This window comes from Alnus glutinosa, chromosome 12 (genome assembly GCF_958979055.1).
Source record: "Alnus glutinosa chromosome 12, dhAlnGlut1.1, whole genome shotgun sequence".
Classification (NCBI taxonomy): domain Eukaryota; kingdom Viridiplantae; phylum Streptophyta; class Magnoliopsida; order Fagales; family Betulaceae; genus Alnus; species Alnus glutinosa.
In genome coordinates, this window is record NC_084897.1 from 25,357,390 (window position 1) to 25,384,029 (window position 26,640).

The window sequence follows — 26,640 nt, forward strand, 5'->3', positions numbered from 1 at the left end:
TTGAGGGACCACCTTACCACATAAACAAGAAATAGCTAAAATCATAAAACCAATTACAAACTAGTCTTTTAAACTAGCTCGCATCCATTTTAAAAAATGCATTTAAGAATAAAAAATATATGTTTTTTTTTTTTATTTTTTTTGAAGCTGGCTTGTATTAAACAGAAGAAGAATACAGATTTGACTAACGAGGAAACCAAACCCGACACACGGGGGGTTTGATACCGGCCTAAAACTCAAAAGTTTCCTCACTAAATTTCTTCCAAACTGGATGGAAATAAATTTCTCGATTCCCTCCCCTCTTCATTTTTCTTATTTTCAAATTTTTAAAAAAACATAAACATATCAACATTTTTAACTTTTTATATCATATCAACATTTTTTTATTACTATTTAAATAAAAATACTCACTACAATACAATTTTTTTTTACTTTTCCATATAAATTTTTTTAACTTTATATCATATCAATCACATTTTACTATCACTCAAAAAAAAAAAAAAAATTTCTCCCCCAACAGAGAAAAGCTAAAAAAACACAATTTACACTCTGTACAAACCCACCTCCCTCTCACATGGAGTGGGACCATCACATGTGAATCCCACCCTATATGAGAAGGTGGGTGTGTATAGAATATGTAAGTGATATTTTTGTACTACCCCTACCCCCAATATGAGGGGAGGGGGTTGGCAACGTCAATTCGTTTGATATATGAAAAAAGCAAAATAATTTTTTTTCCCCGATCATTTAATTAATTGGAAGAGGGAGTTTGGTACTGACTATATTTTTATTGTCCCAGCTGGTATTATAAATATGAACCACTATTCCTTGTCTTGTTCAATTGTTTGTTAAAACATTACACTTTTGTAGTTTCGGTGGATACACAAACGAAGGAAAAGAGGATGAAATAGCAAAGAACCGAGAACCTCCAAGCTGAGAGTGACTTGCACCAACATGCTTGGTCCGGCTACGGTACTCGGTACAAACACTACAATTCCTTCAGCAATAATAAAAATGGAGTAATCCCAATACCCAATTGGATCTGTTGGGATTGAAACATGTCTCATAACCAGACACACAAGACACGTGTCTCAATTCCAAGAGGTCCAGTTCTAACTGGAACTGGACCCGAGCCGAATCCCAAAAGTAGAATCTGAACTGGAAATTAAAACCCTCATTGTTTGCAAAGAGTGCTCCTGAAAACAGGATAATATGTATCGAGTTCAAGCTGGTCCAATATTTCCTGTGTAGCCCATAAATAGGAAGAGTGACCTTCGATGAGATCTGTTACGTCAACCTGCAAAGCCAAAGAATACCAATTTTATTTGGGGGGGGGGGGGGGGGGGGGGGAAGGTGGGGGCGCAAAGAAGAGCATTGTGAATGAGTAATGGTAATCCACAAGTGTGATGGCCAAATAAATAAGAAAAGGAAAACCTTACATTCTCAATCCCAGGAATATTGATGGGTTGAATTCCAGCTAATCCTTGAGTAAGTAAACTGTTACAAAAATAATTGTTAGTTTATATGGAAGGGAGATCTCAACAGTAACTTCTTCACAAAATCGATCTGCAGTCTGTAGCTAACAACAGATCTATTGATAGAAAAATGGATAAATTGATTGCTTCGAGGGGATCAAACCTCCAATCGATTTCTTCGAGGGGATCAACCTCCAATTGCTTTAAGCAAAATTATGTTTCTTCTTCACTCAATTGCTATATGGCATCTACACTGAATTTATAGAAATAAAGCAGGACTTATTGAGGTAAAAAAATTTATACTTTAGCTCACTAGGGAATAGCTTATTAGAATCAAAATATGCTGATACAGCTTATTGAGGAAATTAAAATCGAGGGTTTCCTAACAACTATTTTTGGAGCTAACCTGGAAATTCCATATGGCTACTAACTAGACAAATATAAAAGTTTTAGGGCTCATTTGGTATGTGGAATAAACTCCTAGAATGGAATGGTTAGTTCTATGAAATAGTCATTTTTTTGTTTGGTTACACATCATTCCTAGGAATTTCCCTACGGAGATGAATACCTATTCAATGAGAGGGATAGCTATTTCATAAAGAATGGAATGAGTTTTCCAAAAACACCCACCATAGTTTTTTTTTTTTTTTTTTTTTTTTTTTTTTTTTTTTTTTTTTTTTTTTTTTTTTGCTGCAAACCTAAATTTAAAATAAAGTTTTTTTTAAAAAAAAACCTTGAAAATCATAAAACATTCTACGGGTGGCCGGCAACCCTGGCACAACCTGACCGAAGTCATGTATTCTAAAAATTAAACAAACTTTAGAACAAATCCCTATCAAATCTTGAACAGCAAACAAAATCCCTACATGATTTGTTAAAAGAACAAATACTCAGGATCAAATTAGACCCACAATCTTGATAATCTGAGTGAAATCACAAAATGCAATAAAGGTTTTATTCAGACCAAGAACTGAAAGCGCGGATGAAGCACCACAAACCTTTAGAACAATCAACAACGAAAAAGTTGAGACCCATTTAAGAAAACCAAGAAATCATTTTTAAACAAATGATCTTACTAGTCTTCTTGGGGGCCACGATCTTCCCCATCACCTCCACCACCGGAGGCTTTGGGGTGGTAGGACCACCCTGTTGTTCTGCTTATGGTGGTCGGCCACCAACGAATTTTATCCCAGTTTTGTTTAAAAAAAAAAAAAACACTTATTATTATTTTTAATATATATTTTGGGTATTTTAGTAATTTTGATACAATTCCAATAAAAGCATATGCGTTGTCACCAAACTACGAAATTGGAATAGTTATTCCATTCTACCATCTTTAAGTTCAAGTAATAGCTATTCATTTACCTAATGGAAAGTCATTCAGCATATCAAACAAGCCCTTATAGTTTAGACTAAAATATGGAGCGCCACAATCTGGCACTCAAAATATTTCAGGGATTTTAATCAATGTTCACAGCTTTCCACATGCTTTGTTTGTGTAATGAGGCAGTTATCTAAAATGTCCAACGGATCATTCATCTCCTGATAATGATATCCAACAAAGGTAAACAGGCAAAACCATAGACCAAACCAACATCCTCTTAGGACCATAATCCTAATAGTGGTTAAGCAGCCAAAATGTGCGACTGCATCTCAAGAAAGTTGAAGTTCAGGTGGAGGCTGAACCTACTTGAGCATCAGTATGAGGAACTCACTCAGGTTTTGGTTAAGGTCGGTTAACATGGGTTGGTCAGATTGGGGATATAAAACATTTTGAGGGTAAGGCATCTTAGCATGCATGTATAACTTCAAAAATGTACACAAAACAATTGGGTTCATTACCCCAAAGCCACTGGTGCACAAGATAATGTTGGGCCAACTTCACTAACTTGACAGATAGGATCACCAAACATAGAGATATAGGGACCATAGTCTAATCAGTAGTCCACAGTACATCAATTGCAAATTCCTGCAATTTGCAGACCAGATATGCATTGTCCATGACGCTTACCTGGCACGGAAAGCAACTCCAAGCGTCCAATCATTTTTGGAGTACGCATTCACAAATCTTCCAGCCACCATCTGCAAAACAGTGTGAGGTGACAGAGGACTTCCTCCAATGAGAGTATGTGGTAAAGACAGCTCAAACAGGAAAAACTGTTAGGGGGTGCTATGAGGAGAGGAAAATAAATCCAATCACCTTTCTAGCAGCTTCCCAGTTCTCATCTTTGATTGAGATGGGTGCTCCGAGAAGAACAACTCTTTCTATAAGTTCAGCTGCCAGTATTCAGAAGAGGAGCATTAAGATCACTCTAGCAAACCCAAGACAGTCATGAAGAGTAAATGCACTAGTTACCATCGTGTTCGGTCTCAGCCAAAAACTGAAGACACTTGAAAATCACTCGTGCTCCAAGTGAGTAACCAACAAGTGTCACCGGCCTGAAACATTCATAGAAAATTAAAATGACTGGTTTCTCCAAAAAAAAAAAAAATTGAAGGAATTGGATTAACAATAGTTTTGAAGAGTACCTGTTGCCTTGCAATCCATTTAATAATACTTCAGCAAGCAGCTTCCCTGCTTTGTCTGATCTAGACAATGACAAAATATAAGGATATAAAAGGATTAATACTTGAACCATTCGGCAAACTCTACTAGTGTCCAAAACAACACTGAAAAACATTGTTTGATCCTTTGCCCTTAAGATGCATTGCTTTGTATGCTCTAAATCCTCGACAAGGTTTCACCCACATTATTCCTACAGTCTTCTCACTAGCTCCTCATCCACGACATATTCCTAGACCAATAAGTCAAAAACCATATTTATCATTGCAGCTGTAAACATTACAAACTTTAACCTATGGTAGTATGGTGCCTCTTATTTAAGACGCAGAAAGATAGAGCACACCCCCCTCCCCCCCCCCCCCCCCCCCCCAACTCTGCACGCATGCAATTCACATGAAAATGGAACTGTTTGATAGTTTTTTTCTCTCTTCCCATCTAAGAGCTCCATTCCGCTTATAGTTAAGAGCGAAAAAGTACCTGTCTACAGCAATTGTCCATTTGCTATCTATAAAGTCAGTAGCTGCAAGTAACACTGCCGGCCAAGCCAATGCTGTTAAAAGTGTGCTTAATACAGTCATCATTGCACCTTGCTTCATCAACTGCAAGGCAAGACCTACAGCAAGTAGCAGGAATGTCAACACCACACATGATTCTTATTATTTTACTAATTACTTAATCACAAGAGCAGCCAAAAGTTCAAAATCAATTACTTGAAGTTAGCCAATCCTGAATTGCAGTGCTCACAGCAATTAGATTCTTAGACTCCCACTGCACCACATACCTAAAAAATTTGTTAAGGTCATGAGACATATCAAATTTGTAAATTCTGTTCTGGCCTCCACAAACCTTGAGCATCTAAGTTGCCATCTTTAAATGAAAAACCTATCAACATAAGAAGCAAAGCAAACAGAACGAAAGTACAAGGTGGTATAGCAGTTTCATTAGATAGTTGTTTCATTGACATCATATCTTCCAAAAAAAAGTTAAAAGACTTTTTATCACACCATGAGCAATAATTAGCTCGTAAATGATACTAGCATAGTTCATAACAACTGAAGCAACTAAAGGCAACAGGCGTAGAGATAGGAGAAAGAAAATGAAAAAAAATAAATAAATCTCTTTTAGACCAGTGGGCATGAACTGAAGTTCTACTTTTCAACAATGAAATGTCTATCTAGTTTACCCAATCCACTATTAATGAAAAACCTCCAAATAAACTAGAGAAGAAACTGACAATCAACAAGATGCATCAAGTACTTCACATGCAACAGAATCACCTTATATATGGTAAAATTGAGATGAAAATAAGCATTTATCTTTGGTCCTTTTCTCAGAAGACAAAAGAAAGGAGAGGAGGAAGTTAGATTATTTTCCTTTGTTTCATTATGCCAAAAAAGGGGCGGGAGGGGGGGGAGGAGAGAGAATAAACAAAGGAAAATCATTTGTTGCTTTGGTGCCCATCTCTTCAAACCCCACCTATTTGGGAATGAAATTCAGGTGAGCCCAGACGGGAAATTCAAAATATTTCTCATCACTTTCCTTTCTTTTCTCCTTACAAAGAACCAATGGCAGAAACGAAGAGACTTCATAATTTTACTTTAAACCTTTTCAGTGATAAACCAAACACAATGTTTTGTCAGGAATTCGAAGATGGTAAAGATATATGTACCTTTCCAAGTTATCAATTTGTCCTTCCCAAGGCCTTAAAAAATCTTCCTCATCAAACACCAATCCTGAGACCAAGATCTCAACTGCAAGCCTCTGCTAGAAAATTTTAATCAGAGTTGAAGTTCTAAATCCAGAAATTTTATAAGAGTGATGTTTGACAAGAAAGAGAAGAGGGGGACAAGAAACAGAGAAAGACCATAAAATACTGAAAGAAACATAAAGATAGTCTTCGCATTGAAACAGATTGAAAAGTATTCCTCATGGAACAATGACATGTTACCATAAAATAGACAATGGAAGCTACAAAAACTCACCCCTTGATTATGGTTTTCCCCAATAGCTTTGAATTCAAATTCATCAACACCTCCAACTCTTCTAGCCATTTTGCTCCCCGTAAGTCCAGCTCCAGCCGCTGGGTTGAAGAGACATAAAAAGTTCTCCATCAAATAAGCAAATTATCACTTACGTATACATAATTTCTGGACAAACACATAGGTGGTGTTTGATAAACCTTTTAAAGAGGGGTTTTTGTGTTTCGGTTGAAAAAATGTGTTGATGTGACATAAAGGTAAAAGGAGTTCAGGGTTTTTTGTAAGCGGAAAGTGAGGAAAGTTGTTTGTTAATGTTTTGACTTTCTTGAATAGAAAGGAGAAAGGAGAAATGAGAGGTTTATTAAACAAGCCCATAACTGCTTTACTAGTAGAATTATAGACTAAAAATATACTAGTAGAATTATAGACTAAAAATATCATGATAGTGCGTAAAGGACTTCTACATAAATTGGAACATAAACTGCTAAAAGCTTTACTGATCTTTGAGGATAGTGGCTGTTAATGGGTATAGATGACTCTTTTTAAGTTGATAACAGCTAACTATAGAGATAACAAGAAAAACTTATACATTTTCCATTAAAATCCCTTTAAACAACTAAAGGCTCACATAATGACATGCTATAACATCCTAAATGCCAGTATAACTGTGCATTTATCCATGAAATCTGCATTTGAAACCATTCTATTTGACCATTCAGTGCAATGAAATTTTTTTTATCATGCAACAAGAAAAGCTTAATAGGATTACCCCAAGAACTCAGTCAATATGTATTATTCCTCCTTTAAAAATGTTAGTCACTTAAGCAGTAAGGACATTTCTGAAAAAGAGCCATATCACAGTTAAAAAAAACACCCTTATAGGACATCTAAAGACATGTCAAAAATGACCAGATTATATACTGCTTCATCAAACACAGTGGACAAACCAAAGACGTACGTTTTGTCCTTGTAAAGGGAAAAAAGAATAATGCTACAGTTTGAGAAGATTGTTAAACTAATAAATGCAATCGAGTAGTCACCTCCAAAGGATGCAGCAACAGCAACTGAACCAGCAACAGTTCCGGCAGCACTTGCAGCTGCAGCAAACCCACTAGCTCCAATCACAGGGATGAGAGTCCCTAATGTTGGAGCTAGGGCACTAAGTCCCGCAGCAATTGCTGGGGCAGCTAATCCTGTTGAATATTGAAAATGGAACTGAAAAGTCAACCACTAAAATTATAAGAAAAGTGTTTCAAGTGGGACTTTCTGAGAAGAAAGAAATTTGAGGGCTCCATACCACCAGTAACTGCCATCAAGGCTCCTCCAGTTATTGCTGCAGCACCAATGATACCGCCACGCTTCCATTTAGCCCATTTTCTTTCTGAAGATTGTTTTCCTTCTCCTCCTTTTGATTCCTTCTCTTTTGCTAAAGCCATTGCAGAGCAAGCAACCATGACCTCTATTGCTTCCTGCAAGACAAAAGTTTCACTTAACAAGGTGAAAAAATAAAAACACGGTCTTTAATTAACATGAAGAAGAAAAATTACAATTTAGTATTATGAAAGTGCACAGATACAAGTACAATTAGAAGTAATTAAATAAATGAGGAAAAAGAATTTGAGCTCAATCTTGACATGCACCGAACGTAAGACAACACATTATCAGGAGCTAAGAAATCTTTTTTACACATCATAGAACCTAACATAATCAGAATTGTCCATTATCCACATTTACAATGACGAATAGAGTACCAAGAGGTTGTGTTACAAACCATTTTTGCCCACTTGATATCAAGCCAAGTTGCCAGCAACCGCAGAGCCACACGATGTCGAGCATCGTAGCCCTTTCTCCGCCGGCTACATTTTTTGTTGTCATCGCGTGTATCTGCCAGACAAGCTGAAAGAAGCAGATAAAGAACTGTCACTTTCCTCCGATAACTGAGCATTGTTACCTCTTCAATTGGTTTCTCATCCATTTTAGTCATTGATCCAAGATGTGCATCTTTGTCATCAGACATGTTACTATCTGTCTCTGGGACCAAGTGTACGTCTGCAGCTTCAGAGCTTGATTGTACTTCAGCATTGGACAATTTCTCACGACATTCATGTTCGTATTCAAGATGCTTTTCCCTCTTTGACTTCGAAGATTCAGAATCTTTTTCCATGCTAAGTGCAGTAACATCAATAGCTTTTGACAAAGCAAGTTCCAGATCTGCCCTTTGAGAAGAATTATCCCCACTTTCTTCTGAGAGTAACCTCAAGAACTGTGACAAGATGAAAGCTTAAGCATAACAATACAGAGATTACAAATCAAATATCTTAAGTATGAATCTAAATCAAATACTACAAATAGCTTTACCAGGAAAAGAAATATCTGAGTGACAAAGGCAGAAAGTGACAATATAAAATACTCTAAGACTTTTTATCTGAGATAGAACTTTTGATTGGTAGGGAGCATTGATATGATATATTCCAGGCCCCCGATTTTGATTTTTCTAAAATCCACTTGTTAAACAACAAATGTCATGCAGCCAATCCTCAAACAAGTTTTGCACATTCTTGCCTTAATGCCTGTGAGAGGGAAAGGAGATGCGAGAAATCAAACAACATACCGCTCCAACATGATGCTTAGCTGGAGAATAACCGGTGGTTTCCTCAAGTCCAGACCATGCGCTAGAGTCAATCTCTAAAAATCTGTTCATAACAAGTTCAACAACCAGAATTCAATGATCACACTAAGAGAAAACCCCAGTAAACATACTACCATAATCATTGATTTACTTGCTGAATAAAAAGTTAAGGTTAAACTTCTCTTTCTATCAGCAGTAGGATCCCGAGTCCCGACCCAATAGGCATGCCAAAATTTTGTTTTACAGAGCCTTAGTTATTATAAAGTTACCAACAGTGGTATTAGGCTTAGGTGAGCAGAATTATTCTTTACTTTATGGGTCATTAATAATGAAAATTCCAGGACTCAGCACCTTATACATGACTTTGTTTAGCTTTCTCAACTACCAAACAGAGCAAAACGAAACAATAAAACTCTATAAATCAGCATATGAGTACAGAAAACAAAATTAAATCGTCAAGTTCCAAAATGACCCATCTCAGCTACACTCACCGTTCATTTAGCAGATGAAAAATAACTGAAGCTGACAGCTGTGACTACAGTACAACACCAATCATTGAGATTGTTACATTACAAAACTTATTTTATGAAGAATTTTACTTGACAACATGTGACGCTGGTTAGTCCATTCTGTTCTCTTTACCATACAATTTAAAAATCATTTTTTCTATTACTTTTTTGGTCGATAAGATACACGTGCAACCAATGCGTTTCGATTCCTGAACACGATATCACCTTCCACCATGTTTTTACAACAAGGAAATATGTGATCTGCGCTAGAGCTCACTGACTTTAAAAATAGAAATTAAAAGCATAAAGTTCAAGCTATTTTCTAAAAATATACGATCATTTACGTGTCCTCCAAGTGCCATTGTTGTCTGTGGATTAAGATCTTCTAAAATCCTTAAGTATTCTACCAAGTAAATTTCCTCGAATCTCAACCATCGTTTTCAAATTAAATGGTTTAGATTTTTTTTCATATCAGAATTAATTATATGAAAAATCAAGGGGTAATGCTAATATGTTCAACTAGAAAACAGTGTTTAAGACATGAGAAAATCTACTTGGTAAAATATCCTAAGAATTCTTTTCTTTCTTTCTTTTTTTAATATAAGTACACAATATCATAGAATCAGATTCCTCTAGAATTAGAATTCTTAGGATATTTCCGCAGAATTCTAATTCTAGAGGATCTGATTCTATGTAGATTTTCCATAAAAGCAAGAGATTTAACACAACCATTAAATTGTATTCCAAATTTGACTTCATTAAATCCTTTTTCTCGCCAACTGAATCAACTGATACTAGAAAGGGAGAAAAAAAAAAATAAAGCAAGTTCCACTTCCAATTCTCATCATAATTAGACAAAATGAACCGTAAAGCATGAACAGGATCAAAGCGAAACGCCGAAACGTAAACGAAATTTAAGACGAAATAAAAATCCTTTGCAATTTACTCGAATACGGGTCGGAGCAGGCCCGATTTCTGGTGGACCCAAAGCTCGGGGTCCTCGGAGACCGAGTCGCTACTGCTGCCACTGCTGGTTCGCTCGTCGGCCGGCTCTTCGGCCGTGTACAGGCCCAGCGGATGAGTCCGGTGGATCTGGGCCTGGTTAAGAGCGAGCCCGAACAAAGCTCCCGCTGCGTAGCTCTGCGTCGGCGTCAGATACGACGTCGCGGCCATGGCTCAGAATTCGAAGACGACGATGTTGAGCATTTGCGTGAATTCACCGATGGTGAAGAATTGCGGTTATTCGGTCAGTGAAATTTGTTGCTTCGGAGATTAGAAATTCGATTAATTGCAAAGAGAGTGGTAAAGGTTTTGATTTCGTACCAAAGCTGCAAACGAAATCCGTTTGAAACATTCTTTGCTTGGAAGCTCTGGCGCCAGGTGGACAGTGGTGCCCTCACTACCCTGAACGACGCCGTTTTGGCATGGCAAAATCTTGAAATGACACGTACTCTCATTAAGAAATAAAAAATAATAATAATAATAAGACAAGGAATTCCTTGTCTCAGTAATAGAATCTACGTGGAATGGAAAGGAATTTGTCTTTCTACTGCGGTCTGTCTACTTGCGGATCCCCCCGCCCCCCAACCTTGGCCCTTGGGAAATGGGAGGAAAGGTTATTGTGGGCCCGGAAAGGAAACGGTCCTTCCCACTAACTAATAACTATAAATTTATAACCAAATAAAAGCAAAACAAAAAGCTTCGAAAAGAGTTTTTCTAAAGACCGCTTTTTAAAAAAATAAAAACATAGCATCTTCTTCTTCTTCTTCTTCTTCTTAAAGATAATTGCATCTGCATTTTAAATGTGTTTTGCAAGAGTTTTTTTTTTTTTTTTTTTTTAATATTTTTTATTTGAAAAGAGAAAACAAATATTTTTAAAGATCGTTTCAATTGCAATGTTTGGCCTAAAAAAGTGGCAAATGATTCTTAAATTATTTTTCCCTTTTAATTAATCTCACTGTTAGATTTTTCGTTAAATTCAATAAAAAATGGGCAAAATAACGATTATATCTTTGCTTTATATTTTCAGAAAGAAAGAAAGAAAAAAAATGTCGCCAGGAGACCCACGGCCAGAGGAGACTAATAGATTTTTTAAAAATAATAATAATAATAATTTAAGAACATTTTGGCTTTTTTACTAGTCTTACTCCATCCTACCGGGAAATATAATGGGCATTTCACGCATTTGCATTCAAGTTAACAAAATAGTTTAATGGTTTGAGTTAAGTGACAGGGACAAATAATTTAGAGAACAAATTGCAACCTTTTTTAGTTTAGAAAAAACAAAGCAATTGAGGTGTTAATTAATGAAAAATAAGAATAGTTCCTCTCCAAATTGTACCCTATCACCGTTAACAATTGACTTGGTTATAAGAGGCTTATTCCATAGGGATTGGTGAAGGAAATACATAAATTAGAGTCTGCTAAAATAAAAAATAATAACAATAACAAAAATAAAAAATAAAAACACAGATGTCTATTAATCTCTATCCATCTGCTGACTATAATCAAGTTCAGATAGACTAAAGATGATTGAATTGCTTATGTATCAAAAGAGCTTTGTATCAGGAAAGCAACGTGGCAGGCAAATGAGTTCAGCCTCGCCATATTGTTTGTACACAGGAAGGAGAGGATGAGGTAACGTCTACCATGACTTGCAACTATGGACCTGACAGATATTCAAAAAATAAATGTTTATGCCCCTTGACTAATACTTTTACAGGTTAAATTACAATATCGGTAAGGAACAGGCTTCCTTATAAGAATAGTGATTACAGAATTAAATGTCCCTAATTGCAAAACCCCAGAATTATGGGTGCAAATAACCACACGACGACCCCTTCCTGCAATAGCCGCTTTCATAAAATTTACAAACTCGCTGCCCTTTGGGAGGAGGCCTGAAAGAACCTCCTCCATTTCCACCGACATAGGACTGCCTGTTCCACATACCCCTACCCCAATCCCTGCCCTGAAAACCCCTATCTCTAGGGCTAGAAGATCGGTCGCCGCCGTATCTCGAATGGGTTCCCCAAACGCCAGGATTCCCTGCAGATGCGCCTACGTTCATGCTTATTCTGTCCTGTGTTGCCAGTTGACCAGTTCCGCAGCCAATATTTATACTTCTTTGATCTAATCCTCCCCAACTGAAGTTTGCACTTCCCTGCGCTGCTTCCCAACTGGTGGCTGTACTTTCTGATCCCACTCTCCAAGTAGTATCTGGAGCAGCAATGTCCCAACTTGCTGTAGATAGCCGTGTAGGCTGGATGTCAGAACCAGAACCGCCTTCCCATTGGTTAACTGAAATATCACTGGCCCTTGCATCTCCCTCCACTTCCATACTTATGGGAGAATGCCCAGTGGACCTCTTTTGAGGACCAAGAACATCAGCCTGACATACACCATGTGGTTCCTCAGTCACTGTGGATTGTGAGTGTACTTGTAAATCACCAGTGGAGCTTAAAGCATCACCTTTTCCAGGATCAAATACTGGGCTAAACCCATCTAGAGGACTGATACAATCATTTTTAGAATCCTCTGTCAATGTGTCTCCACAGTTCATAATTGAAGTAGGGGAAGGCAAGCCATTAAGAGACTCCATTGCTTCAACTTCGGCCAACAGATCTGAAACCGATTCATCAACTAAAGAGCAGAACTCAGTGGGTTCAGTACCAATTTCCGGCCAGCTAGATGCATTAGATGCAGGTTCCAGTGGTGAAGAATGCGTCAGTTGTTCACTTATTGAAGTTGGGGTAGCAGCATGATCACTCCCCATTTCAGCTGGTTTCATGGAAGGTGCAGAGACAAGACTGGAGTCCCATTCCTCAACAGAATGTTTTGCTGGAGTAGGGGAGTACCTACCCCATTCGCCAGCCACTTCAGGAATTTGTGCCCCACCACGCACTAAACTAGAAGCAGTGCTCCAGCTAGGGCCTGCATCCTGAACAAGAACACTTGAAGAAGCAGCTTTATTGTTTTCATCAGCCTGAACTTTTGAATCTTCATTGCTTTGCTCTGGAGTGGTGGAACTGGGAAGATCTGGAAAATCAATTTCCTGATTTTGCTCTGTTGTTTCAAGTGACTTAACTGTAGGAATAAAACCAGAATTGGAAGCCCAGCCATTCGACGTTACGGGTGGAGGTCTCGAGCTCTGTCCAGAAGATTGGCCTGAATGGCCCTCACTGTCAGATTGGTTCTCATAACCCCGTTCATTTTTGGTTTGAACATCAGCAGGGCTGTTTGAATTGCATTTACCATTCTCCTGACCAGAGTTACTTTCACCCCCATGACCTTCCCTCACTTGATGTGACAGAGTTCCAAAGGACTTCTCAGAAATTGCAGGTGGGGTTGGTGAACTGCTGCACACCTGGGGCTGGTCAAGTAAACTATTACCCTCTGATGAGTCCCAGCCTGGTTGAAAAACGCCGTTCATTGTCTCATTGGAATTGGCAGCATCAGCAGGTTTAGTCCCAGTAGAAGAATGAGGGCCACATCCATTGCTCTTCAAAAGTTCATCATTACCATTACCATTACCATGGACACTAGAGCCATGCTTCAGCTTCGAGCTCTCCTCAACTTCTTTATTGTCTATCCAAGTGCCACCCATACTATCACTCCAGCCACCATCGTGGTTATTATCTCTATCTGAGGCAACTCCAACTCCCTGAGACAGTAACTTATTGCTATCCGGTAAAGGTGGAGCTTCATGATAACGACCACTTAATGCATCAGTCAAAAGTACAGAATCATCTTGCTTTTCATTTATGCTCCATACTCTCAGATTGTGAGGGAAGTGCCCGCTTGTACTCCATTTACGCAGCTGCGACATAGAAAATGGTCCTTGAATTCTTCCAGTTGGGTCCAGATAGTGCCACATTTTTTCGGCCTCAAAATCATTAGCAGGTTGGTCTGCCCCTGTAGAAACAACTGGTTGCGAAATTTCTGATGCAACCCCGGAAAACAGTTCAGATCGCACCACTGCTTGACCATTCCAACTAATGGCCAATGACTCAGAAGTAGTGACCGGGTTTGCTGGTGTATTCCAACTATTTACACCAGATGCTTCTCTTTCTTGATTCCAAGAGGATGTCATACCAACTTTTCTACTTTGCTCACAAGATGGCACTATTTTTTTCAGTATCTTTTTTCCAATATCATCCAAGACATTGCCTCCTTTTCGTGCAGAGATAGGCTTCCTCCCCTTTCTACCATGGCCAGAAAGTTTTGATCTCACATTATCATCTGCATGCACACCAACACCATCACCACCAAATAAACATTACAAATTAAAACTTCAAGATAAAAAGTAATGACAACATGTTTCATGTCCATAAATCAAAAGTAGGGACCTTGTTTCTTCCCATCTAATTCTCCTGCATTGCCCCCAGACTCATAACTTGGATCCATTTTAGGATCAGTGTGCACTTCAGGAATGTACAGTCTGCGCTGATGTTCATCGGGTGAGTTCAACAGCTGTAACTTCTCCACAAATTCTCTTAACGTGCAACAAGGTAAAGGAATACTTAAAAATTTGTTTCAATTTTCTTAGCAACATGACAATTATCAGGTATAGAGAATGCTAGCAATCAAAGGTTACAAGCTAATTTTATTGCTGTGCGATAAAAATAAATAAATAAATATAAAATATATATATATAAAAAAAAAAAAAAAAAAGAAAAAAAAAAAGACATGCGATCTATTCAATGCCAATATGAAATGTCAAGAGATGACTACAAGGCAGCTATGCTCTATTTTCTACATCGTATGGGGCAATCAATAAACAACAATGATTTAAAACATGTATTACCAACATGAGGATGTAGAGAAGGATGAGTCACGAAAATAAAACAATGAGCCCTCTAAAATATTGAAAATATGGTCATTCATCAATCTTGCCAACATATGCTTCTTTTGAATTCTCAATAATGTAGCCAGCAAGCCATCTAAAACATCCTCACACAGTCACACCATCTACACTTAATCTATAGGACGGAGGAAACATGTACGGGAGTCTTTTACCTCGAGTAAATTTGCATGTATAGATATTTGGCCTAACTATTGTCAAGAAAAAACCAAGAAAAGCATTTAACCCCAGTACAAAGACTTAAATTTGCATAGAGAGAAAACACAAATATCAGACAGAATGGAACAATCTGAAACAACAAAGGATATTCTTTCTTATGTCCCTTTTCACTAGCTCGATCACGTAGATGATTATGTCGCAAAATCTCTGCTTCCAGCTCCTGGATTATAAAATGAGAGCATGCATAACAGAAGTTCAGTAACAAGATTTTAAGTTAAAGACAGTTATTTTTTTTTTGATAAGTTAAAGACAGTTATAAGCCACAACATTGCTTAACAGAGAACATTGTAACAGACTAAAAGCATATTAAATATCTAGTCTCCCAAAAAAAAAAAATGCTTGAATACTGGCTCATTTCCCAAGGATCAAAAGGAAAGGAACTTACATTATTTACTCTCGCTGCTTGAAGTGTCATTGCTTTTTCCCGAATCTCACCCTACAACAAAGCACAAATTTCCTTTACAAAAGGCACACAAATTCCTAGGGTGAAACATAGAAAGGAACATAACACTAAGACCTACCACAGTGAACCGTTTGATGAGCCCATGTTTTATATTCAGGCGTAAACGTGTGCATTCATCCTGAAAACATAATTTAAACGTCACAACCAGAAGCAACACAGTAAATTTCATTTAGGAGGCAACAAAGTACTAACCACACCAGATAGTCTCTTGCTCACCTAATAAATTACAGATAACAATTCTAGCTTGTTTAAGTTGTGCATGTTTCATCCATCCATAATTCCCATCAAACACAAACAGCACAAACAATGCACATGCAATTTTCAGGCCAGTCGTTCATGGAAAAAGTAAAGTTCTGTTTAAACAATTTGGATATCAACTAGGATATGTTGTATGTATGCAACCCAATCACGTGTGAGTATGTGATCAAATGCCTGACATCGACTATAGGTCTCTGCGGTTAGGGTTCAGTCCCAAGACTTAATAATACAAGGTGGTTTTGTATGAATTCAGGCAACTGAGATGTCAATTGTGTGTCTGTCTATGTACAGATGCATACATGCAATGATACATGTACGTATATATGTATACTGACTCATGTGAACAGCAATGCATTTAATCTCAATATAACAAAGACATTAATCAAGAGTACAAAAGCACTTTGAAAGAATGTGCACAGAATGGGAGGACATTGTTATAATAGTGGACAAAATTCTTGCTTTTAGTTAAAATAGAATGTTCACATAGACCACAACAACTACAGCATGCACTAACAGCTACTTATATCTGAGTAATTAACAAACAAATGAGAAAACAATCGTCATAGTTGCAAGTGATGGAATTAGTCCTGTTATAATTTATTTTCTACAAACTCTAGGAGTTGAGAAAAAGAAAAGAGAGAGAGAACAGAAACCCCGAACGAAAGATGGGTACATAGGGCAGTATGTTTAATCACCTCAGAGAACTCCTGATTTGAAATCTCGTCAATTGATATGACGTCTTTCTTGTCCAAATTTAAGATTTCAAGCATCACATCAGTAGTTCTTTCTCCAATTTTATATGGCTCAGCCACCTTGCTTGTACCTATACACAAGATCGTGAACAATTTAACAATTTTGCATAATGTGTTTCTTACTGTGTACATTTAACATATCACTTGGAGGATCGGTATTATAGAAATCAGTACCTACAACTTGCACAAGCCTGTACATTTCTTGCTTTTGATCCTTATTGGGAATTCTTATCCGAACAATTGAGCCAACAACTTTGTCGTGAAATTTGTCAGCATCAGCCATAAGACTCTCCATTAAATTACGCCGTAAGTATATTAAGTTAGTGTTGTGAACATCAATCGCTGCAAATGCATCTAAATTAGTCTGTGATCCCCTCTCATCAGCTTTTTTGCGTGTTTTACGCCTCTTATCACTACCCAGCAGAAGTTGGTTATCATAGTTCCCGTCGGCCTCCACCTTGCTAGCAACAACATTGACAACTCCCACCCTAAAAGTATCATCTGCTGAGGAACTTTCTTTTACAAGAAAATGAGATTCAAGAAGCTTTAGCATTTCAAAGTGACCAACACACACTTTCCCAAATAGATTTATAAGCCTCGAATCACAAACAATTTGGCATTTCTGGCGCGGATCACGGAGATTATTTTTCTTTATATACTCAAGCAAAAGAGCCTCGACATCAAACTGAGATAGCATGGATGTATTGCCATCTTTCATATGAGCAACAAACTCCAAGAGTTCCTTTGATGCCCATTTTGTACTTTCAAGTGGATATGGACTGTTGTCACTACCTGATCTCTCCATAGTTATAGAGTCCTGATTATGAAGAGCAGGCTGCTTATTAGTCTTCCTTCTTTTGGAATTATTTGTTTCCAGGCCTGCACAAGAATTGTCCAAACTATAACCTTTATGATCATTACCATCATAATGTTCAGCTGAAGATTCCCCCTTACAAGCTATAGTATCAACTCCTTTCCATGGATTTTTAGCTCGCGTTAACTCATCTGAAGTTAGAGATAATTTCCTCTTCAGAAATACCCAATACATCTTAAAGAGATACTCCCAGCTGCTTTTGTCATCAAAATCCACTTGAGCCTGCAAAACATAATAAAATTACTCCGTATAAATGACAACATTGAACAGCAAACAAACTACTAACTAAACAACATAAACATGTCTCCTGAACACTCAATCATTGTACCTGAAAACCACTTCATACTCCACAAGTCTCATAACATGAAAACTTAAGCTTTAACGGAAAAGAAGGAAAGTAAATCTTGCACTAATGGGGGAACAAGAAACGAAAATAGAGAGAGATGGAGATGTGCAATGCAAGACATAGAAGAGCTCACCGCTCTTGAATTTTCATGCCTCCCTATCCAAGTTCAGCCAAGCTGAGAGAGCTTAACTCACAGAATAAAAGTGACCAATAGAAGAGGGCGAGAGAGAGAGCCAGTTTAGGAGATGTAATTTAGCATACCAATTCCTTTTTTCTTTTTCTTTTTTCCTTGTTGTGGGGAGGGGGGCAATCAACAATGATTTAAATAGCATACCGCTTCCTTATCTCCTTGCAAACGCTCAATCAGCATCACAGTTCTCATGCACGTCCCACATAATCCATTGTTTCCTCTTACACCAAGATAATCAGCATCCTTAATACAGCCCTTGCACAAAGAATACGTACAAGTATAGCACATATAATGTGCAGCCTTCTCGCAACTGCTGCAAATATGCCAACCTGAAATGCATGAATACAAAAAAGAGCAAGTAAATCATACAATGTAAAGCTCAGAACTCAATTTATATTTTTTTTTTAAAAAAAATGATAACTTGATCCAGAGTATCAACAAACACTGCATCATCCAAAAAAGAAACTAATAGAATGCAGGACATTAGTTGAAATACATACAATATATCCATGAAGATACTTATCCATAATAATAGTAACGAAGACGTTTTGTTTGTTAATTCTACTAACACCACTGCCACGAAATTATTATACAAGAGAATAAGATAATATTATTCCATCATATGTTTTCTATATGCCTACAGGAGAACACAGCAACTGCATTTGTATACAGAGAGATATAGAAGAGGTTTATACGCTATAGGACATACCGCAATTCCACTTAGCCCTTGATTTAAAGAACGACTCGTCTCGCTTAATGCAGGAGGGATGATATGCTTTAGGGCAGCCCCTAACAAGTAATAAAACAACAAAAAGTAAATAAAGTTACGAACTTTGGGTAATGGAAAAGGAGAATCAACTAAATTACGTATACAACCAACACATCTAAGCAACCTAAACCAGTACTTAAACCCTAATCGTCTCTTCCAAACTTGATTACTGTTGTACTTTTCTCAGGCCCCAAGCTTTCTAAGCAACCAAACGGAACAAAACAGAAAAAAGAAGAAAAAACGAAATCCTCGCACTCACCGGCGATCACAGAGCACGAGGCTCCCACCATCGAAGCATATGAAGCACACGTCTTCCTCGTCCTTCTTCTTCCTCGGCAGCGGCGTCGTTTTGGCCGCCTTCGGCTGACCCTTGGGCGGCCGACCGCGCTTCCTCTTTTCCACCGTTGTCTGCACCACCGTCTTCGACTCCATGTCCGCGACACGTCCTTCCTCTGTCGCCACCACGCCAGCCTCCGGAGCTCCGACGAGCAGCGAATCGTCCATTTCCTTAATCGCGTCGCATTGATCGACGCCGAAGAGGTCCACGCCTTGCTGCGACGACTCTCCGTCTTGAAGACAAGGCCTGTAGTGGCCCGAACCCTGCTGGTCCATGCCGAATTGGAGGGTATCAAACTCGGTCAAGGCGGAAATCGAGGTGGCCTAGGAAAACCCTAGGTTTTGGAGCGGTTCAGGCGTGGTGGTTTGGGTAGTGGGCACATGGAAATTGACTGGGCAAGGATGTGACAGGAGGACATTGTATTTTGATTATTAAATGGAGAAAATGGGGTTTGAGGAGGTGAGAGAGAAGGAAGATACTGAAAGACGGTCGCTTGGGATTGGCTGAAAGGGGTTTTGGGGCGGGTTCTTTGCTTTCTTCTTTCTTACCTTTTTCCTCTGAGAGGCCTCAAACGCGGCTCTTGTGAGTCCGCTAATTTCCCCAATCTCGAGCACCACGTGGTTAGTGGGTACCGATAAAAGGCGCTCCTCTACCTGGGGACCACACTCATGACTCAACGCTGAAAACATGATCAAAAACTATTACCGACTACTTTCTTTCAAAAAGATTAAAAAAAAAATTCTTTAATCAATGCTCCTCGTTTCGATGTAAAAAACTTTTCATTAAGAGTAATACTACACATCATTCCCTTGTCCTTTTTTTGTCCTCTCAAAATTGATGTGGCTCTTAAAATCACCATTGGATCAAAATCCAAAAGTGATATATCAAAAATTCAATGGTGATTTTAAGAGCCACATCAATTTTGGGAGGACAAATAGAGGACAAGGGGATGATATGTAGCATTACTCTTGATGATGGTGGTCGAAATTCAACAACACTGGCAAGATTCTGGCAATACTAGTATAATTCCGGTCAGTATCGCCAAAATATGACACAGTTGTCAGAATCTAGATATTGTGCTAGATTCTGACGATGGTGTCCAAATTCAGCCGATCAAATCTCAAAATTCGGGGACTTTTAGTTGCATATTCGAGCTACTAACAAACTTCAATGATCGGGGGTGGCAAATTTTCATAAACGTGTGTGCAAAAATTATAAGTTTAAATTCAACAAATGATTTATAGTTTTTAAAACCCTAAATCATTTTTTAAAAAATTAAATAAATTATTACGGTCAAATTAAAAATAATTCATATTTACCATAATTTTCAGTTATACCTAAAATATTCAACGTCCAAACAAACGAAACTTTAAATTCTTATCACTAGAGAGACTGCTCGCACAACAAAGAGTGGTCACGCTCACGCAGTTACTCTTTATATTTCTTATAATATGGATTTAAGTGTTTCAATTGTGTGCGAACCTGTGATGCAGGCTTGCTTGCAGCAGCTCTCTCTATTTAGGGAGGGAAAAAGACCGAGTTGACATTGTCCTTATTAAAATAAATAAATAACGGAGGAGGAGGAGTGGCGTGCTACGTGCGTTTTAATTTTTATATTAATATTTTACCCCAGAACGCAACCGGGAAAAAGACGGGATTAAAAAAAATCCCGTGGCTTGAAGAAAGAAGTAACATTGAATTGGACTAAGAATTAAGACTTTCGATAGATTAGCGCGCGTCAGAATTTGGTTGGATCTTCAACATGTGGGGGTTTGGCCGCACAAGGTGGACTAAGAATTAAGACTTAAGAGACTGTCTGCCAGATGGATGATTACGAAAGGTAGGCGTTTTGGCATGATTGCTTTGAAGTTACAAGCTCTACTCTAGGGGTAAACTTAGGCAATAGGCAACACGTTGGTTTCAAATGTTAACTTATATGTAAATGTTTTGGAAGTCGTGAGCCTCTGGGTAACTACAATGATTGGCCATGTTTCTTTAAAGATAATGCTACGAATATTACAAAGCCTTTTATAAAAAGATGCGACGACTTATGTGGTATTTGCCAACGTTATTCACAAAATAATAAAGTTTGAATGAGTCTTTAAAGAGTAGTTCAATCGGTTGGAGATCACGCCTCATGAAGCGGAGATCACTAGTTTGAATCTTCCCTCCCCATCTTGTGTAGACATATCAAAAAAATAAATAAAAAATAAATAAAAAAATAAAGTTTGATTGTGGCAATGTCATGTTGACTATTACATCAATTTTGTAAGTTCATAAATAGATTATCATGCCAAATACTAGACAAAGAAAATTGATTATGATTGGACTACCGCATCGATTTGTAAAAAGTGTAGAAAAATATGTAATATTTATCAACATTTTCCTTATTGAAACTACCATCATGCTTCTTATTTTCTTTTCTTTTTTTTATGTTTTGAACCGTAACGTCAAAATAGTTATGGAAAATTCAGAATTATATTTTTTAATGTTGAGGTTTGTGAAGAAATCTAAAATACAATAATAAAGGTGAAAGCAAGAGAGATAAACAAACACAATAAATTACTGGTAATTTGCTGTCAGGCACTTATGTTCACTATTCTAAATAGCTTATAGGATTACATTGTGTCTCATTAACTTATTTGTCTACAATACAAATGTCTCTATTTATAAGGTTTAGAATAAATACAAGTTTGACAACAATTAACCCATAAATAAATAATATTTCAATATAAACCACATATGGAATATACACAAAATATACTTTATTTTTTATATATTATAACATTTAAAATTGGTTACGTCTATTATTGCTTTTTGGAGGTACTTGTTGTCTTTTGTCTGAAGATGTATCATGATGTGGCATATAAGTGGAAATATTTTTGAGTGCTTTGTGAGTATTTTATATTTAAAATTTTTTAATAATGTTTTTATTTTTAAAACAGGAACAAAAAAGTAAAAAATATAATGGTTTAAAAAACAAAATCACCGTAATGAGAATGGATTAATAGTATTATGAAACATCGAAGCCAGTAATGATGTGATGAGTTTGGGTGTGATTTCACTAATTTCCCTGATTTGTATATACATGGCATGCATGTAAGCGGCGTTAATAGTTATGTTTTAAATTAGGGATAACTTCACAAAAGGGTATCAAACTATACCGTGTTTTGACAGAAGGGTACTGAATTATCATTCATCTTGAACCCAGGGTTTTAACTATTAAAATAAGTCTCAGAAAGGCATTCCGTCTGTTCTCGGCATTAAAACGTGACGGGAGTCGATTCACGTGACTTCCACGTAACTTTTTTAATGCCATTTGTCCATTTTACCCCTCACTGTCATGTATGTAAACACAACTCCTCAAGCTGGACCCACTCTCCACTCACACATGCAGATTGTAGTCGTCATCCTCAACCCGGTGAGAAGCCAACAACTGCGATATATATATATATACACACACACGAGTTTTTCCTCTCTCTCTCTCATCTTTATTCACTAAGCTAGTTAAACAAGATGCGCAACATGACGAGTTCAACCTCCGCCCGAGGCATAGCCGCCATTGTCGGCGTGGGATCGAAGTGGGGTGGTATCAATTGCGTTGGTGGCTTTGGAAAAAAAAAAAAGGGGCAAGTGGCAGAATTGCTATTTTTTCCATCCACGTGGTGCGCATTTGTTAAGCAGCTCATAATCTATAAAATATCTTAGCGTGCGTTACATAAGGTTAGACTTGGCTGACTTTTGCAGCACGAGTTCAGCTCACAAATTATTGATACCAGTTCAACCTTTGGGTAACATTTGGGCTTTGGGCTGCATTTGTTTCTCCATAGTCTAATATTGGGCATCTGTCTTTCACTTGCACACCTTAAGGGCAAGGTGTCTTAACGAGGGAGGTAGTGTAAGGAGCTATTGTGTGAGTAGTATACGTAGCAATTCCTTAAAGGTATAGGAGATCGTTTCATCCAACTGCAGAGGATGGTGCAGAATCTCTGTGTGTATCTGTTGTTGTCTTCTTACTTGGTTGCGGCTGCTAGGTTTTTTATCCAGGCCGGAGGAGAACGATCGAGTACTATGAGAAGAAGAAAGAAGAAATGGGGCCGAAGCATTCCAGACTAAATTGGGTGGAGATGTCACAAGCTGTAAGCAAGTTTTTGGAGTGAAGAGCCAAGAAACTGCATCAAGAGAACCTAGAAGATTCGGGTATGTGCAAATTTGACTCAAGTTCACGTGCAGGATTCCTGTGTGTTCGGTGGCTACGTGGCTCCTTCATATCACATGGGCTCCTTCATATGTGTTAGTTTGACTCGAATGCCAAGGTAGGAGAATAGCCTTCTCGAACAACCCAATCTTTCAATAAAATCCATTTTTTCCTTCTCAATCTTTCTTCTTCTTTCTATTTTCTTTCCTAAATTCATAACAAAACATTGGTTCTGTTACACTAGGCCGCTCCATCGCCCGCAAGTTCTCTCACGAATGCTACATTGTCGCCATTCTCGCTCACGAACGTGGTGCCTTCCACTGTGCATGGATTTTCATGCATGTAAAAATCTGACTGTAATTTTCAGCTGCCTCTGTTTTAGCTTCATAAAACAGAGTGTAAGAGAGTGGGTTATGTTCAACTCTTCCACCAACCATAATCATCCATATGATTACATATTTCAGTTCAGGCGAGTGTGGTGGTATTCGTGAGCTGTGAAAAGCCATTGAATTATTGGATATGTATGATCAATTCTGGATTGTGGTGGGCTATTTGTTTAGCGGCTGCTAAGCCGCTAACACCAACCTCGATTATGGCAATTTTCGAGACCACAAGAGTCATAGTGGTGATCAAAGGCCGAGAACTCTAGGCTTCAAATGTGTTTGAACGTAGTTACATAGAGAATATGTGAAGCTAGCTCAGTATTTATAGGGGTTCGCGCTTTTGCGTTACGCAGTGGGGAGGACGAGAGCTGCTATTGGGGAGAGTGCGTTTTTCTTCCAATCCTGCTCTGCAAATCTCTCTCTCTCTCTCTCTCTCTCTCTCTCTCTCTCTCTCTCTCTCTCTCTCCTTTTCATTTCCTTCTTTGATGATCATCATCACTGTGTTTTTCTCATTGTTCCTTCAACTTCCTTGGTCGTTACAGACGATGTGGACGTGGGTGTCCTCTGGGTGGGTCTAGTTTGGCAAATACTGTGGATAACGTGGATTTGGATGAGACGGATGGTGGAGATTCAACAATGTCGACATGGAGGTGGAAGGTGACATGGTTTATGGTTTATGGTTTATGTTTTTAGTTTTTTTTTTAGAGAGTTGAAGGGCAAAACAGACAAATGGCATTAAAAAAGTTACGTGGAAGTCATGTGGAAGTCACATGAATCGACTTCTGTCACGTTTTAACGCCAATAACAAATGAAATGCCTTTCTGAGACTCATTTTGATAGTTAAAACCCCGGGTTCGAGAGGAATGATAATTTAGTACCCTTCTGTCAAAACGCGGTATAGTTCGATACCCTTTTGTGAAGTTATCTCCTTAAATTATGATATTCACGTTTTTAAACATCTCACTTAAGGATACTCTATTAAGATTTGCTGTTAAATGCTGTTAAAATTTATAAAATACCATTTTTTTAAAAAAAAAAAATTATAAAATTTTTCAAAGATTTCAAGTATGGGTATTTTTGCAAATTCCTTTAAATTATGACTACCAGTTAAATCCTAACATATTTTTTTTCCCAAAAAAAAAGAGAAAGAAATGAGTATTTAGCAAATCATAACGGAATACCCTTAAGTGAAAAGTTTGGAAACTTTGATATCCGAGTTTGAGACGTTTGCTAATTCAATACCCTTATCTCAGAACAATATATAATTCGATACATTTTTGTGAAGTTGTCCATTTTTTTTTTTAATGATTGGTCCAAAGGTTGATGAGCACTACCACATCAGCCCGATAAAACGAAGATGTGATTTTTAGGATTTCTCCTAATATTATAAGGAGAAATTCTATTTGTCATATTTCCATCCAACTAGATTGAGGTGACTGCACATTTCATTTTTATTTTATTTTAATTTAAAAATATCTTACGTGGTAAGAAAATTTGATACTACCACATAGCATAATGGGTGAAGGAATGACAAATAACACAACATTATTATAAGAAATTGGGATAATTTTACTTATAACCCATGATCTTTCATTATTTTTGAAAAAATGTACCAAAATTTTTTAAAGTGTTAATTTAGGATATACATTTTTTGTTAAATCCTATTAAAATTATCAAAATACTCATGTGTTTATTATTATTTTATAAAAATATATAACAAATTTAAAAGATTAAGGCATGAATATTTTTGCAAATTTCGTTAAATTTTGACGAATACCTAAATCTTAACAATTTCTTTCTATTTTTTTTATTAAAAAATGAGGGGTATTTTGGAAATTTTAACATGGTTTAACGGAAAATTATAACAGAGGGTTGAAATTAGAAGAAAAAAAAAAATGAAAGATTGATACCATAAATTGACACTTTTAAAAGTTTAGGTACCTTTTTTTTAAAAATGATGAAATATTATGAATTATAAGTGAAGTTCTCCATAAGAGATTCCATGACGATAATAATATTAATTTGTTTATTAAATTTTTTTATTTTTTGTCTAATGTTTTATCTTCTTTTTAAAAAAATAAAAAATAACAAACAACTCAAACACAAAATACTTCTTAACATACAAAAACAATTTTAACTTTTATGCCACATCATCAAACTACTTTTAAATAAAAAATAAAAAATAAAAATACACTTCCCAAAACACAATAACAAACATAACCATTATATTAATATGATTATAATGATTAATCATTATAATAAAGCTCTTTTGGCGAAACAATGTTGGAGGCTGATTCAGTTCCCTAATTCCTTGAGTTTCCGGATTCTCAAGGCTAAATACTTCCCTAAATCCTCTTTTCTAGAAGCTGAGATGGGGAAAAGACCTTCTTTCATGTGGCGTAGTTTTTTGGCAGCTAAGGACCTTCTTTCTAATGGTATTTTATGGAGAGTGGGTGATGGGAAGTCTATCAATATTTGGGGTGATAACTGGTTGCCCAGTGTCGGTCCTTTGAAATTCCAGCCCGGTCTGAGCTTGTCTAAGGATGCTAAAGTGTCCGATCTCATATATGTCTCTATTAAGGGTTGGAATTCTGTTTTAATTGATGACTGTTTTCCTGCTTTTATTGCTAATGCTATTAAAAACACTCCTTTATGTCCCCTGTTACCCCCGGATAAGATTATTTGGAATGGCACCTCAACCGGATCATTTTCGGTTAAAAGTGCTTACCATTTGGCCTCTGAGTTGTTGAGACAAAAGTCTGGGGAGTGTCCTTCTTTTTCTGGCAGTCATGTTTTTTGGAAGAAAATTTGGACCATAAATGTTCCTAATGCTTCA

At 37.3% G+C, this 26,640-nt stretch overlaps 2 protein-coding genes across 4 annotated transcripts; both read right to left on the reverse strand.

Moving 5' to 3' along the window:
* Positions 1 to 768: 768 nt before the first annotated feature.
* Positions 769 to 10,550, reverse strand: LOC133851549 (uncharacterized). 3 transcript variants are annotated; one of them, XM_062287991.1, is made up of 15 exons: positions 10,102 to 10,547; positions 8,629 to 8,710; positions 7,789 to 8,280; positions 7,315 to 7,486; positions 7,058 to 7,210; positions 6,021 to 6,118; positions 5,708 to 5,799; positions 4,749 to 4,819; positions 4,516 to 4,651; positions 4,005 to 4,064; positions 3,832 to 3,914; positions 3,676 to 3,752; positions 3,487 to 3,557; positions 1,440 to 1,497; positions 769 to 1,297 (listed from the first exon to the last, which is right to left on the reverse strand). In XM_062287991.1, the coding sequence occupies exons 1-15, from the start codon at positions 10,326 to 10,328 to the stop codon at positions 1,175 to 1,177; spliced, it is 1,995 nt and encodes a 664-aa protein (XP_062143975.1). In that variant the 5' UTR covers positions 10,329 to 10,547; the 3' UTR covers positions 769 to 1,174. The 3 variants fall into 3 exon arrangements, 2 of the variants coding, with proteins under 2 accessions (XP_062143975.1, XP_062143976.1); XR_009895812.1 differs by lacking the exons at positions 769 to 1,297; positions 1,440 to 1,497; positions 3,487 to 3,557 and having other exon boundaries at positions 3,697 to 3,752; positions 4,005 to 4,059; positions 10,102 to 10,550; XM_062287992.1 differs by lacking the exons at positions 769 to 1,297; positions 1,440 to 1,497; positions 3,487 to 3,557; ... (1 more) ...; positions 3,832 to 3,914; positions 4,005 to 4,064 and adding an exon at positions 4,111 to 4,270 and having other exon boundaries at positions 10,102 to 10,550.
* Positions 10,551 to 11,628: 1,078 nt separating this feature from the next.
* LOC133852093 (zinc finger CCCH domain-containing protein 44) lies at positions 11,629 to 19,788 on the reverse strand. Its single transcript, XM_062288766.1, has 10 exons — positions 19,146 to 19,788; positions 18,827 to 18,906; positions 18,262 to 18,446; positions 16,882 to 17,803; positions 16,651 to 16,778; positions 15,756 to 15,815; positions 15,620 to 15,670; positions 15,324 to 15,394; positions 14,501 to 14,652; positions 11,629 to 14,393 (listed from the first exon to the last, which is right to left on the reverse strand). The coding sequence occupies exons 1-10, from the start codon at positions 19,496 to 19,498 to the stop codon at positions 11,965 to 11,967; spliced, it is 4,431 nt and encodes a 1,476-aa protein (XP_062144750.1). The 5' UTR covers positions 19,499 to 19,788; the 3' UTR covers positions 11,629 to 11,964.
* Positions 19,789 to 26,640: the final 6,852 nt, after the last annotated feature.

Excerpts from the sequence above, each read along its gene's own strand:
- LOC133851549 (XM_062287991.1), bottom strand. The coding sequence starts at position 10,328 with ATGGCCGCGACGTCGTATCTGACGCCGACGCAGAGCTACGCAGCGGGA. Across the intron at positions 4,065-4,515 it reads TGGACAATTGCTGTAGACAG|ATCAGACAAAGCAGGGAAGC; the intron begins GTACTTTTTCGC and ends GTCATTGTCTAG. Across the intron at positions 3,915-4,004 it reads AATGGATTGCAAGGCAACAG|GCCGGTGACACTTGTTGGTT; the intron begins GTACTCTTCAAA and ends TGAATGTTTCAG.
- LOC133852093 (XM_062288766.1), bottom strand. The coding sequence starts at position 19,498 with ATGGACCAGCAGGGTTCGGGCCACTACAGGCCTTGTCTTCAAGACGGA. Across the intron at positions 18,907-19,145 it reads CTCGTGCTCTGTGATCGCCG|GGGCTGCCCTAAAGCATATC; the intron begins GTGAGTGCGAGG and ends ATTACTTGTTAG. Across the intron at positions 14,653-15,323 it reads GAAAAGGGACATAAGAAAGA|GTTAAGAGAATTTGTGGAGA; the intron begins ATATCCTTTGTT and ends ACCTTGTTGCAC.